The sequence below is a fragment of the Elephas maximus genome, chromosome 12 (assembly GCF_024166365.1).
Source record: "Elephas maximus indicus isolate mEleMax1 chromosome 12, mEleMax1 primary haplotype, whole genome shotgun sequence".
Taxonomy (NCBI): Eukaryota; Metazoa; Chordata; class Mammalia; order Proboscidea; family Elephantidae; genus Elephas; species Elephas maximus.
Genome location: NC_064830.1, coordinates 12,121,232 through 12,137,130, shown reverse-complemented (window position 1 = coordinate 12,137,130; position 15,899 = coordinate 12,121,232). Strand labels below are relative to the sequence as shown.

At 41.0% G+C, this 15,899-nt stretch overlaps 1 protein-coding gene across 4 annotated transcripts in view; it reads right to left on the bottom strand.

Annotated features, from left to right (window-relative positions):
- Positions 1-14,805, bottom strand: part of TRAPPC12 (trafficking protein particle complex subunit 12) — a 114,233-nt gene extending 99,428 nt beyond the window's left edge. For 2 of the 4 annotated variants that reach the window (XM_049902974.1, XM_049902977.1), the window contains exons 1-2: positions 14,664-14,805; positions 5,083-6,321 (exon numbers count right to left, since the gene is read on the bottom strand). In XM_049902974.1, the coding sequence (XP_049758931.1) occupies positions 5,083-6,309 (1,227 nt within the window). In that variant the 5' untranslated portion in view covers positions 6,310-6,321; positions 14,664-14,805. The remainder of the gene's footprint in view (positions 1-5,082; positions 6,322-14,663) is intronic. The other 2 variants (XM_049902975.1, XM_049902976.1) reach the window with 2 other exon arrangements.
- Between the last annotated feature and the right edge of the window lie 1,094 nt (positions 14,806-15,899).

The following is a 15,899-nucleotide window of genomic DNA, read 5'->3' as shown; positions in this document are numbered from 1 at the left end:
GCTTTATGGAGGTTGCTAGGGTTTCTGACTTGAGGACTATGAGCCGCCTAGACCACAGCGCCGTGCTGGTGCAACGGTTAGGTGCTCAGCTGCTAACCATAAGGTTGGCGGTTCACATTCACCCAGTGGCTCTGTGGGAGACAAGATCTGGCAATCTGCTCCAGTAAAGGTTACAGCCTAGAAAACCTTACGCACAGTTGTTTCTACTCTGTCACATAAGGTCGCTATGAGCCAGAATGGTCTTGACAGCACACAACAACATGTACTCCTCTGATGGAAATCTTATAAAATCCAAACAGCAGGCAGGGTGAGAGGGAAAGGTGGGAGAAATAAGGGGAACAGGCGCAAAAAAAAAGGGGGGGGGGGTAGTGGAAACAACCAGCTTGAAAATGTGTACGTCATGTTTCCAGATCTACCAGCAGCCAGAATATACCACAGAGGTGCCCTGTCATACAGCCCTCAGGAACCAAAATTCCAAATTCCTTTGCCACTGAGGCTTTGCTGCTTTCATTTTTTTTTTTTACTTTTTAGTTGTTTTTATTTTATTTATTCCATTTTCTATTTTTCATGAACAAGTTTCACAGAAACAATTCTCCAGCTTTCTTTTCTTACTGACTCTGCATATTTCTGAACTACTATTTCCTCCACAAACTTGCCATTTACTTCTTTGAGAAGAACAAACACCATCTACAACTATAATTAGTTGAAAATGATATTTTTCATATGATGCTACTATAGTTAATTTTTAAAGGTTTCTTAGACGGTCATAAAAATTGCCTACGTAATAAACATTTTTGCAAATTTCAAGTTTTATCTCATAGGAAGGGGATTTTGAATAAGGTACTGACAGATGAGCAATACAATTTAAATAAGTGTTTTAGAAACCTGAATTTATGACCAACGATGCTTTAACAGTAACAATAGCAGAGAGAAAAAAAACTTGTCAATAAATAGATCCAACAAATGGCTGGTTGACATTTTAAAAGCTTGGTGTGCACAGGAAGTTAACAGAGAAACCATTCTTTGTTATACTAATCTTAAGAACCCTGGGAAACTCAGTATTTCCATTTAAGGTAAACCTTAAAGTTTTCATTTCCACCCAGGGAATGAAATAGTTCTTTAAAGGGTAATACATACCTGAAGAGACACTGAGTGAACAAACATTTGTTAATCTACCACACTTGTTATATGTGAAAGTCAAAAGTATTCGGGGAACTATTCTTAGTTAAAATTTCTATTTGCCATGGAGTGTCCAAAGCAACCACTGTGAACTGTAAGAGCAATGGAAAAACATTAGGATTTAAAGGAAGCAAAGAGAAGAGACCACCTCCTGGCTGGCCTCTAAGTCCATGCTCTCTACATATAATAAAAACCCAGTACCCAGTGCCTGAGTGCCCATATATACTTGCTGACTGGCTGAATACCCTACCTATTTCACAGTTAGCCATCAGGAACCCTGACAGGTGAGGTAAGTAACAGAAGCTTCAAAGCTACGAAGGCAGAAATGGTTCGGTGGTAGAATTCTCGCCTTCCATGCGGAAGACCCGTGTTTGATTTCCCGCCAAAGCACCTCAAGCGCAATCACCACCCACCTGTCAGTGGAGATTTGGGTGTTGCTACGATGCTGAACAGGTTTCAGCAGAGCTTCCAGACTAAAACCGACTAGGGAGCAAGGTCTGGAAGTCTATTGCTGAAAAATCAGCTAATAAAAACCCTGTGGATCACAACGGTCCAATCCCATTATGCACAGGGTTGCTATGAGTCAGGGCCGACTGGATGGCAGCTAACAACAGATGCCCTTTACTTATAAATCAGTAAAAGTTGCCATGGAGCCGATTCTGACCCATGGTGACATACGTGTCAGAGGAGAACGGTGCTCCACAGGGTTTTCAGTGGCTGATTCTTCAAGAAGTACATTGCTAGGCCTTTCTTACGTGCTACCTCTGGGTGAACTCGAACCTCCAGCCTTCCAGTTAGCAGCTGAGTACATTAACCATTTATACCACCCAGGGACACCCTACTTATAAACACAGCCTATTTAATTGATTTGATCTAATTAAGCTAGCCAAGTTTTAGACCTTGTGTTTCTCAACTCAAGAATTACTGGCATTTTGGGTGAGATAATTTTTTATTGTATGGTATTACCCAGCCATTACCGGGTAGTTAGCACTCTTGGCTCTACCCACCAAACGCCATTTGCTCTTCCCAGCCCTTCTGACAACCAAAATGAAACCTCTACACCTTTCCAAAAGCACCCTAGGACCACTGGGTCCCGGTACTCTGTTGGAAAAAAACCAAACCAGTGGCTGTAGAGTGGATTCCGACTCAAGTGGATTCCGTGTGTGCAGAGTAGAACTGCACTCCATAGGGTTTTCAAGACTGTGACCTTTTGGAAGCAGACTGCCAGGCCTTTCTTCTGAGGTACCTCTCGGTGAGTCTGAACCACCAACCTTGCTACTAGTAGTTGTGCACTTTGCTGTTTGCACTGTCCAGGGACTCTACCTTGTGGGAACCACTGGGTTATGTCATTTTCCTTGGCAATCTTCAGTTTTCCCCTGAATTACAACCACAGGGGGAAATACACAGCAAACAAAAGACAATTCAAAAAGGAAGTGTTAAATGCCAGATCCACTGATATGATAGGAACTTAATATCAAAGAGTACAGAATACAAAGACTCCAAGAAGTGGAGGAAGTGAAGAAACATGAAGCAGAACACTGAAGTCATCTTGGGGCTGTAGGTATGGAGGGAGGGCTGAGGAAGAAGAGAACAGGATTCAGTGAAAAATAAATCAAATCTTAAGCATCCAAATACCCCCTGAAATCACAGTCCAATAATTGGTATTCATTGAAAAGATCCTATAAAGGCTGAACTATGTTCAGTATATTGTGCTTAAAAAAGCAGGGAAGCTTGCCTAGAATCTAAAACACCAAATGAAACCTGTTCCCATTGAGTCGATTCCAACTCATACGACCCAGAATTGAGCTGCCCCGTAGGGTTCCCAAGGAGCAGCTGGTGGATTTGAACTGCCGACCTTTTGATTGGCAGCCTAAGCTCTCAATCTAAGCTCTTAGCCACTGCGCCGCCAGGTGCTCCTTGCCTAGAACAATGCCTGGTAAATAGTAAGTCAATAAATATATACCCAATAGATGAATATCCAAAATCTGGATGACTACAGGCTTACATTTCAGTTGCCTGAAAAAAGTAATTAACTGGCTTCACTTTTTCAAGCATGTCACTTTTTTTGTTTCCAGCACTCACAGGGCTCGGCAATCTACCCATCTAATAAAAATAGTCATAGTTGTGCAATTGGCTATTCTTCTAAGAGACAGCTGCTGAAGCCTGTCGGGCCTTCTTTCAGATCCAGGAAAATGGGTACAGGGTATAAATCAAGTGAACTGGTAGGCACAGTGCTTTCTCATGCACCTAGCCACAAAGAAGCTGCTAATGCTATCTGCAATCTGGTGTAATAAAGCATGATATCCAAATAAATTAATTTGTGTATATATACACATATATATACATATACATATTTATAGTTACAAAATCTTACCATACTATATATATTAGTTTATGTCTCATCTTTTAAATTTAACATTAAAATGGGAGCCTCATCAGGTATTCTGCAATAACATAATTTATAATGCCTACATAAATATTCACGGTAAAGATGAGATGAGCCAAATGTGTCCAACTAACCTCCTGATGATGGACTTTTAGAATTTTTTGGATTTTTTTTTTATAATTATGAACTACTTTGATGGACACTCCAGTAGCTAGGTATTTGTATAAAAGTGTGATTATTTTCTTATAATAAATTTCTAAGAGCAGAGTTTTTAGGTCAAAGGGTTGTCTGAGACTGCTTATTTTCTCACTCTCTAGCAAACACTGAAAAATTATAAATAAAACATCCAAAGAGATGGATGGAAAATGGAAACAATTACTTTGATTGTCTTTACCTTTAAGATTAAACTTTTTTATATTACCATTTACTATGTTATGGATTGAACTGTGTCCCCTCAAAATAAGTGTTGTAAATCCTAACCCCTATACATCTGGATAGGAGCCCTAGTGGTGCAGCAGTTAAGAGCTTGGCTGATAACCAAAAGGCTGGCAGTTCGAATTCACCAGCTGCTCCTTGGAAACCCTATGGGGCAGCTCTACTCTGTCCTATGGAGTTGCTATGAGTTGGAATTGACTCGACAGCAATGGGTTTTTTTTTTTTTTTGGTGCATACATGTGGATATGATCTCATTTGGAATAGGGTTATCTTTGTTATGTTAATAAGGCCATATCAGGGTACAATGTATCTTAAGCCAGTCACTTCTGAGCTACAAAAAGGGCAGATTAGGCACAGAGAGAAGCAAGCTCAAATACTGATGCCATGTGGAGATTACTAAGGAATCCAGGGAGAGAAGCTTAAAGATTTTCCCCCAGAACAGACAGAAATCCTTCCCCTGGAGCGAGTACTCTGAAATTGGACTTCTGGCCTCCTAGGCTGTGAGAAAATAAATTTCTGTTTGTTAAAGTCACTCACTTGTGGTATTGCTATTACAGCAGCACCAGACAACTAAGATGCTGTACGTAACTCCTACATATTTTTATGATTTGTTATTTTTTGGGATGTTTGGATTTTTCTTATTGAATCTATAAATATCCTTTCTATATCAAGCATGTTATATGTGTAACAAATATATTTTTCCAGATTAAAAAAAAAAAAGTAATGGGTTTATCATTTATTGCAACTCAAATGTCACAAATATACTGGTCATACAAAGTTCAAATTTACTTTAGAGAATTAAGATGTAACTATATATCTCGCTGTATTTCTAAGATTCTGAGTAGACCTTTAAATTAGGGGAATCAGCAGAGTTCCCAATTACCCAGGGACATAATTACAAAGACTTTCACAATCAGGATCTTAGTGACTGCTGAAAAATAAGGATATTTTAACCATTTTAAAGGTACGTATTTTTTAGATAGAAATAGACTACAAGGAAAGAGATAATGAGTCTAGAATTATTTTTTCATTGAAAAGATTTCCATTAGAGAAATGCCTTTTAAAAACATCCGACATCTTACCTGAATGTTGTCAAACTTTAAGCCTGGCATGGTGAGATTCTCTTTGTCTATGAACACTGTGCTATACTGTTGAGTTGCTACAGAAATCAAAACGTTCCTGGTCGCCTCACTAGGAAGCCATGCGTCATTTCTTCGGTCCATCTCACTCATGTTCAGGGCTGTGGCAAAGGGGTCATCGCTCCCTGCAAAAACAGCTTGTATCTGTGAAAATGGTTTCGGTGACTGAGAAATTTCTAGAGAGGCTGTGGAAATAGCCGATTCTGATCTGTCAATCCCAGGAGAGGAGGATGGCTCAGCGGAATTGGGAGACTTGTCTCCCGCTGGAGTGGTGAGTGAAGACAATTTTTCTGGAACTGAAGAGCCTGCATTAGGATTGCTGACAGAAATGAAAGTGGATGTGGTAAACGAATCGAAGAAGTCAGAAGCCAAGGAATTCGTGGTCGTATCTCCAAAAAACTTACTCAGGCTGGGACTTGGCTGAACCATCTGAGGAGGCGTCTTGGCTGGAGTTTCACTTGCACTGCTGAAACTAGGAGATTTTACCATCTGAGACTCAAAGCCATCGTGAAGAAATAAGTGAGACTGGGAATTAGCTGTGTTTGATTGACTAAAGATGGTGCACACGGGGACAGGCTCATCTTTAGAAGAAGACTGACTGGAAGACATTTCTGATATCTGTTCTTCGGGATCAGTTTTCTCGTCACTTGGGACTGAGGCAGCTGCATCTTCACTTTCAAAGACAGGCACGCCTTTTACTTCTTCTTGTGTTGGGTCTTCTTTCAAAGAGGCTCTGCTATCAGGGGTCATGTCGGAGACATCTTTAGGAGTATCATCACGGTCAGTTTCACTGTCATTACTCAGAGTATCAATTTCTTCTCTTTCTATCTTTTCCATTCTGCTATCCACGTTGCCTTCTACGGGCTCCACAACATCCTGCAAACAGCCAAGTTCACCCACATCATCTTCACTATTATTAGGAGAGTCAGAAATGAGCACACTTTCCATCATTTGCTCGTTAAGCTTATCTATGAAGTTACTAGAATCTTCTGAGATGGTCTCATTCTCTTCAGACCCAAATTCATCTCCACCAAGGTCAATGGTTTCCTCATGAAAAAGAAGCTGCCCTTGTTCCTCCTCAGTCACCTCCTGAATGATGTTCTCCATTCCCACCTCAGCTGGAGGAGACTTCTCAGTCATGTTCTGGTCAGTACCGTTGGCATTTTCCATAGTTGCCTGAAACTGAGACAAATACAAATTAACCCCATCAGTTTTGTATTCAAGTTATTATTAAGCTAATTTGATCTTATTATTAAAATTGTGTTTGATTCAAGAATGTTTGGTGTAATATATCCAATGATTCCAAGCTCAAAAGACTTCCATTTCTTTAGCCTTTTCGATACTACTCATTCTTTAAGGCTCAACTGATGTCTCGCTCATCCTCAAAACATTCCCCAGCCATTCCAACCTATAATAATCTCTTTGCCCTCTCCTGGGTTTATAATGTTGTCTACCTCATTCTGAGAATTTGAGACATTGAGTGTCATGGATTGAATTGTGTCTCCCCAAAAATGTGTGTTACTAACTTCGTTAGGCCATGATTCCCAGTATTCTGTGGTTGTCCTCCATTTTGTGATTATCATTTTATGTTAAAGAAGATTTTTTTTTTTACCAGGTCACATCCCTGATCCAATGTAAAGGGAGTTTCCCTGAGGTGTGGCCTGCACTACCTTTCATCTCTCAAGAGATAAAAGGGAAGCAAGCAGAGAGTGGCGACCTCACACCACCAAGAAAGATACATCGGGGACAGCATGTTCTTTAGGCCTGGGGTGCCTACACAGAGAAGCTTCCTCCAGAGCCAATAGTGAGAGAAAGCCTTCCCCTGGAGCTGATGCCCTGGAATTTGGACTTTTAGCCAACTTTACTGTGAGAAAATAAACTTCTCTTTGTTAATGCCATCCACTTGTGGTACTTCTGTTACAGCAGCACCAGAGGACTAAGACATTGAGAACAGCATGAACGAAACTTAAGCGGTAAAAAAGCAAAAGGCGTACTCACTGAGCAGTGACTGCTGAAGCTGATGACAGGAATCAGTAATACTTATTAAGCTCTTACAAAGTGGCAGGCTTTCCAAGTGCTTTGCATGTTCCGTATTTTCTTATTTAATCCTTACCACACCCCTGTGATATATAAAGCTGCTATCATTTTCCTTGTTCTGAAGATGAGGAAAACTGAGTCTTAGAGAGATCACGTGGATTGTTCAAAATCAACAGCAAGGAAGTGGAGAAGCCAAAAGCAGCTAAAGCTGAAATGGTGGGTTGACACTGGATGGTAGAGAGTCACAGATTGAGGCAAGGATTTGAACCCTAACAAAAGGCATTTGTTCCTTTTCTTGAAGAACTTTGTTTTTGGGGGACCAAAAAAAAAAACCAAACTCAGTGCTGTCGAGTTGATTCCGACTCATATCGACCCTATAGGACGGAGTAGAACTGCCCCATGGAGTTTCCAAGGAGCGCCTGGCAGATCTGAACTGCTGACCTCTTGGTTAGCACCCATAGCACTTAACCACTACACCACCAGGGTTTCCTTTTCTTTTGGGGGGGACGGTAAAAATTACTTTATATAGTTCTGCTCTCATAATGAACAAATTCAAATTAAAGAAACCTAAGCGACTATGACAAAAGACAGTTTTCTCAGGGGGGAAAAAATACCTTTTTGACCTTTAAAAACTATACTTGGCTGATCTCTAGATTACTTTTTTCCTGTCAACACTTCCATCCATTTTCCAAATTAGCTTTGCTTTCCCATAGCATGGATCACCATGAGACCTGAACGCAAAATTATTTTAAAGCAGATAATTAAATATTTTAGGGAAGCTTCTTGTCTAGCATAGTCAGGTACTAGTTCCCCATTTCTTACATACTCATCCATTAAAAAAAAAAAAAAATTACTAGCTATAAATTAGAAAAAAAAAAATACACCAGATAGGAACAAACCCCATTTATTCCTGTAATGTTTTCACGGGGAGGCTGCCTCGAGAATATCAAAGTGTAGAATCAATCATATGTAAATAAAGCTTTTCCATCTGGTTTTACCTGCCCGTCAGTGGAAACCTGTGGGCTGCTATGATGCTGAAAGGTTTTAGCAGAGTGTCCAGGCTAGGATGGAACAGGAGAAAAGCCTGGTGATCTACTGCCAAAAATCAGCCAAAGAAAACCCCGTGAATCACAATGGTCTGATAAGTAACCCATCATGGGGACCATGAAGGGCTGGGCGTCGCGTTGTTCTGTTGTGCATGGGATTGCTATGAGCCCAGGGTTGACCCAAAGGCAGCTAACAACAACAATCACTGTGAATCACCCATTAATTGTGAGGATTGTGTAATTATACTAAGAAATAACCACTTCAGCAATAATCAAAGAAATCCAGATTAACATTATGGGGGGTGTGCGTGCGTGTGCGTTTGTGTACAGCCTATTGCACTGGCGAGAAACTTTTAGAGGTGACAGTTTTGTGGACCTGACTTACCGTTGGTGGGGATATAACCTTTGTGAAGGGCAGCAAAGTATAAAACCCTCTGACACAGCAATTCTGTGCTTACCAATTTCTCTAAAAAACGTTTTTTAAAGAAAATCATTTTTGCAAATGAAGAAAGCTAAATAAAAAAAACAAAGTCTCCCAAGTCAAAACTTAGGTTTGTAACCATGATTTGATTTTCAGAAACCTTGTTTCTAATCCAATCTAATTTAGAAAATCAATTCCTACCTGTTGCCTGGTGATAAAAGTTTACAAAGGTACTGCCCAATCCAGGGCAAAAATTATATTAATGCAAATCTCAATTTCTTAAACAGAAGTTGTACATTTATCAAGAAAAAAAAAAAAAAACCTGTCAATGGACTGGATAGAACTGTCCTACAAACAAGAAAATAACTACAGACTGAACTCCTGCTGTGCCTTCGACACAAGGCTGAATGTAACGCTATCCCGGCCCTAAACGGGCCAACATTAGGGACTGACACAGGGCTGTGATACTCAGTCTTTCAATCCACGAACACAGTTAATCTTTTCATTCATTTATGACTTCTTAAAGTCTTTTAATAAAATTTTAACTTCTGCTCCATTAAAGGCTTTACATGTCTTTTTAGATTTGTTTCTAGGTACTCAGTATTTTTTATGCTATTGTAAATGGTATATAAGGAGCAGTGGTTAAATACTTAGCTGCTAACCAAAAGGTTGGCGGCTGGAATCCACCAGCCATGCTGTGGGAGGAAGATGTGACAGTCTGATTCTGTAAAGATCACAGCCTTGGAAATGCTATGGGGCAGTTCTACTCTGTCCTATCAGATCACTATGAGTCGGAATTGACTTGAAGGCAGTGTGTTTGGTTTTTAAATGGTATATACATATACATTTTTACTTACATTAAGAAACTCTTGTAACTACTGTAAACAAATATAATTTTTTCTTTAAATATACCTGTTTCATATCTGGCTACTTTAATGCTTCTATTAGTTCTAACAATTTCTCTGGTAATTCTTTTGAATTATCTATACCAGCAGTTCTCACCCAGAGGAGAAATTATTCTCTACCCCTCAGATATTTTAAATGCATAAAACCTGTTGCCCTCAAGTCAATTTCAACTCACAGTGACCCTACAGGACAGAGTAGAACTGCCCCATACGGTTTCCAAGGAGTGCCTGGTGGATTCAAGCTGCCAACATTCTGGTTAGCAGCCATAGCTCTTAACCACTGTGCTACCAGGGTTTCCTTTAAATCCATGGAGGTGTGTTTTGGTTGTCACAAAGAAAGGCGGGGGTGGGGGGCGATTAGAGGCATTTTCTCTCAACTCCAGGGATGTTAAGTCTTGCAATGCATATAACAGTCCTGCACAACAAACTACTGTCTCACACAATATGCCAGGGACAATTATTTTATCTGCAAAAAAATAATAGCTTTATTTTTTCCTAACTAATCCTTATAACTTTTATTTCTTTTGGGCAGCTTAGGACTTCTAGAACCAAGCTGTATCTAAGTGGTGACATGGGAATTCTGGACATCTTATTCCTAATTGCAAAGGAAATACTTTCAATGTTTCAATATTTGTTCAAGCTCTCTATTGTATACGCATTTGATCTCTATTTCATAATTTTTTTTATTTGCTTCCTCTTTATTTCTGTGTATATTGCTACTTATTTTCTAATTCATAAATTGGTGGCTTAGCTCACTAATTGTCAGCCCTTCTTTTCTAAATAAGTAATAGAGTACTTGAGGCCAAAGTTAAAATTTGGTTTGTTGAAATGACCAGTTACAATGGCAAACCTCTGGCAAGACCCTCTGCATAAACAATATTAGGAATGAAAAAGGGAACATTACTACAAATTCTAAAGATACTAAGCAAATATAATTAAAAATTTTGTGCTGATGCCTTTAAGGACCAAGAAAAAAATGGACAAATTCCCTAAAAATTTAATTTACTCAATTGATTGAAGACTTGAATACCTTATAACCATGTATCTATAACTTGAATAGTTCTATAACCATTTAAAAAATACAATTAGTAGTTAGAAGTGTTCCCACAAAGAAAATATGTAATCTTGACACCAAAATTTGACAAGGTTATACTAAAAGGAAAACTACAGGTCAGTCTTACTGCATGAGGTGGAAAGAACAATGAAGGCGGATATGAAAAATCATCTTTGAGTTTTAGCCTGGCTGCTAAGTGACCTCTGAAAAATAATTTTTTGTCTCTGTTTCTTCGTCTGTAAATTGCTGTAATAATGATTAGATACTAGCGATGCCCAGGCATTAGGTAAACTGAAGAGCTGCCCATACATAAGCATGTTGTTGTAAGCTGCGTTTGTCGCTTCTGACTCATGGTGACCCCATACGCGCAGAGCACAACTGGTTCACAGGGTTTTCAAAGCTGTGACCTTTTAGAAGCAGGCTGCTTGGCCTTGTATTCCCAGGCACCTCTGAGGGGGTTCCAACGACCAACCTTTTGGCTAGTAGTGGATTAACTAACCATTTGCGCCACCCAGGAGCTACTTTTATATAAGCATCAAAAAGAAAAGAATAGAAAAAACCCCAAATCCCTTGTCTGTAAGTGGATTCCAACTCACAGCAACCCTATAGGACAGGGAAGAACTGCCCTACAGAGTTTCGAAGGAACAGCTGGTGGATTCAAACTGCCCACCTTTGGTTAGCAGCCAAATACCTAACCACAGCAGCACCAGGGCTCCTTACATAAGCACAGTAATCACAATTTTAATAATAAAGCAGAATGACAACACACTGTTTTGTAATTATTGAAGATCACAGTACGCATGCACGGAAGGAATTTCCATGTAGAAATCACAGACTGTAAGAACTAAGAACCAGAATGAACAATACTAGTGCTGTATTATTCTATTTGCATACCCCTGGTGGAGTAGTGATTAAGTGCTACAGCTGCTAACCAAAGGGTCAGCAGTTCAAATCCATCAGGCACTCCCCTTGGGAGCCCTATGGTGCAGTTCTTCTCTGTCCTATGGGGTTGCTATGAGTCAGAATCAGCTCGACAGCAACGGGTTTGGTTGGATTTTTTCTCTCCCCTGTCCCAATCACATACAGAGAGCCTGGCTTACTGGCTGCCACTCCACACTACCTTCTGAAAAGAAGCAAGGAGTAAAGTATTGGAATCCAAAGACATCGTACCTTTAAGTAGCCCTAAAAGGTAGAAACTGTAGGTACCAGGAAATTTTCTTCTGTGGTCAAGAATGAAAAAGAAGAAAGACAAGTCTTAGAATTCATCTTTGATTTTTATATTTCTTTTTAAATAAATGTTTTCAGTATTCATGTTATGCACTGCATAAAGTCTGTCTGGGCAACCTCCCACAGCATATACGTCTGTGCTTCCATATGGTTTTTTCTTTTTCTTTTTTTTAAAGGCAGAGCAGCTCTCCTTTTGTTTATTATTTCCTCCTTCTGCCTTCAGTATGGATTACACCTCAACATAAGAAAATAAAAATCCTCACAACTGAACCTATAAACAACATCATGATAAATGGAGAAAAGACTGAGGTTGTCAAGGATTTCATTTTACTCGGATCCACAATCAACACCCATGGCAACAGCAGTCAAGAAATCAAAAGACCCATTGCACTGGGCAAATCTGCTGCAAAGAACCTCTCTGTAAATTGTTCAAAAGAAAAGATGTCACCTTGAGGACTAAGGTGCACCTGACCCAAGCCATGATGTTTTCAATCGCCTCGTATGCATGCAAAAGCTGGACAATGAATAAGGAAGACCAAAGAAGAATTGATGCCTTTGAACTGTGTTGTCGGCAAAGAATATTGAATATACCATGGACTGCCAAAAGAACAAACAAATCTGTCTTGGATGAAGTACAACCAGAATGCTCCTTAGAAGCAAGGATGGCGAGACTGTGTCTTACATACTTTGGACATGTTATTAGGAGGGATCAGTCCCTGGAGAAAGACATCATACTTGGTAAAACAGAGGGTCAGCGAAAAAAAGGAAGACCCTCAATGAGATGGATTGACAGTGGCTGCAACAATGGGCTCAAGCATAGAACAATCAATTGTGAGGATGGCACAGGATCAGGCAGTGTTTCCTTCTGTTGTGCAGAGGGGTCACTATGAGTCAGAACCGACTTGATGGCACCTAACAACAACAATGGTTTTAAAGACCCCCACCCAGAGTGAACCAGCAGTAGTGGGGCTCCAGGGTGCATCCCAACGTCCCGCCCTACCTCTCCCCCACCCCCAGCCTTCTCTTCCACCTCCTCCAGGCTTTGTTTACCCACCCAGCAGCCATGCGGAGCCCTGGTGGTACAGTGGTTAAGAACTTGGCTGCTAACCAAAAGGTTATCAGTTCAAATCCACCAGCAGCTCCATGGACACCCTATGGGGCAGTTCTACTCTGTCCTGTTGGGTCGCTATGAGTTGGAATCGACTAGACAGCAAAGGGTTAGCAGTCCTGCAGCTTTTCACTCCTTGTGGCCTTGGCTCCTCTGCTCCTGCCACAGGTGCTAGCAGGAGCCTCAGGGCAGCAGTGGCAGTGGCTACACAATCAGGAAGTGGCCAGGGCTGCCATCACCAGCTGGGCTCCCGGCACCTGCACACTCGCTCTCCACTGGCCACCTCTCTGCACTCCCAGTGCTCCCCTAGCCCTGCCCCAGCAGTATGCAAAGTCCCCATCTGGCTGCTGGCATAGCTCCTGTCTGGCCCAGGCGCACACCTGACCTTCAAGGCCAGTCTCTTGTATTCAGTGGCTACAGTTCTGGGGCTTTTTCCAGCGGGCTCCCATAAGGTTTCAATATAATAGGCTTTGTGGGGGATTTAACTACGGATTGTATGGGGACTGCCTGTATATAATATGGTATTTTCACAAAGTCCAAACGGCAATAACAACCTATTTCACAGAACGTATCCTGGATATTAAGCGACACATACCTGTACACACACACACACACACACACACACACGTATAGAGTCTTTATAGATGATGCTGTGGAAGTGATTGGAATGTGTAATAGCTAACATTTACACACATATATAAACATATAATTGATTTAGATATTCATAAATTTACACACATATATTGATTTATATACCAATTTACACACACATATAAATATAAAAAACTGCTGTTGAGTTGATCCTGACTGATAAAGACCCTACAGGACAGAGTAAAACTGCCCCATAGGATTTCCGAGGAGCGCCTGGTGCATTAGAACCGCTGACCTTTTGGTTAGCAGCCATAGCTCTTAACCGCTATGCCACCCGTGTTTCCTATATAAATATATATTGATTTATATATCAATATATAAGTTTATATATTCATCTACATACAAATATAAATATTTATTGATTTCTATATCTATATATAATTATTTAAAGGCTTTCACATTATTTCATTGTAACCTCATAGCTACTGAGAGTTCGGTAGCCTTCGTTACTATTAACGTCTTTCCACAAAAGAGTAAACTAAGATTAAGAGAAGTTAAGTGGCTTGCTAAGGGCCAAGTTGGTCATTCACTGGATGTCAGAGCTGTAGACCTCAATTCTAGACTCCTCCTACTCTACTTTGCTGCACCTTGGTTATAACTACTAACATGTGTCTCAGTTACTAGTTTACAAACTGCCTTCATCTCACCAGAATTTCATTTTAATAAACGCAGGTTGGGAAGAAGTCACCATCCCAATTTTGCAGACGTGGAAAACCGAGGAAAGTGAAAGAGTGGAATGAGGCATAGAGGCGATCCTCCTCGACTGAGCTGGAAAACCTTAGCCAAGTAAAGATGCTCGATAAGGCAGGAGAAATGATCCCAAGGACTCCGTTTCAAAATGGGGACGACACGTTCCCTGTCCCAGGCACAGTCTCCCCTTTTTAAACAGCTTCCTCTTAAGGCCACTGCCCTCCCCAACGCTCCTTTCTAGGAAGAGACGTTCCTTGGAAGAAGGGCAGACCCTAAAGAATGGGGCTGAGAGCGGACAAGGTCCTAAACTCCCTAATGTAGTTTGACACAGCCCGATTCCCTCCCTACTGCCCGGGCCCTGATCCTCCCTTGCCACGCCCCGCACCTTGGATCTGGGTTGAGGGGTCACCTGCAGTTGTAACCCGGGTCCAGGTAAAAGGTGAATGAAGCCAGGTAACGAATGAACCCACGGCCCTCCTGCCGCTTCTGCGCCTGCGCTTATGGCTAAGGGCCCAGTCCGCCGCACGCTTGCTTCTGCACATGCCCAGTGCAGCAGTCAGCTTCCAATCCACGGGCTGCCGGAAGCGCTGAGCGTTTCCGGGTTTGTGGAGCAGCTGGTCGGGGTCTGTTAACTTAGAACCCGCAATACATGGGCTCCAGCATTGGGAATGGGAGCTCCTGGAGCTTGGGGCAGAGCTGGCTCTTTCCCTGGGAATGGGGAAGGGGCGTGGGAGCGGAGAACACACCTGTTAGAATTAGCCGCACAAAATCTGACAGACTGAGATTAGGAGCAAACGTCTGACAAACCAAAAAAACAAACCAGGGTTTCCCAAACTTCCGACCCAAACCCAATGCCGTCGAGTCGATTCCGACTCATAGCGACCCTATAGGACAGGGTAGAACTGCCCCATAGAGTTTCCAAGGAGCGCCTGGTGGAGATGAACTGCCAGCCTTTTGGTTAGCAGCCGTAGCACTTAACCACTACGCCACCAGGGTTTCCAAACTTCTGACAGAGGGATGGAAATAATCATTAATAGGGATTTATTTGTGCTTATCTATATTTCGTATTTTTCTTTCCATACATCTGTACTACTTGTATAATAATAATAACTGTAAATTAACAGTAATAGTGTAGTTGGGTAAGTTTAATCCAGAATAAGACTCACTTAGCTTTGAAAAATTTTTTTTTCCCACAGATAAATCATTCTAGTTTATTGTATTTTACAGTTAACAGCAATCTTGGGACCTAATCCCCACAGTACCTTGATTTAAAAAAAATTTTATTGTGTTTTAGGTGAAAGCATACAGTGCAAATTAGTTTCTCAATTAAAAATTTAGACACAAATTGTTTTGTGACATTGGTTGCAATCCCTGCAATGTGTCAGCACTCTCCCCCTTTCCCTTTACACCTTGAGTTCTCCATGTGCATTGGTGCAGTTTTTCTGTCCCTTCCTGCCTTCTCTTTTTGCTTTTGGGCAGGTGTTGCCCATTTGGTCTTGTGTACTTGATTGAACCAACACGTTCCTTATGTGTGTTAGTTGTTTTTTTTACTTGATTGAACCAACACGTTCCTTATGTGTGTTATTGTTTGTTTTATAGGTCTGTATAATCTTTTTTTTTT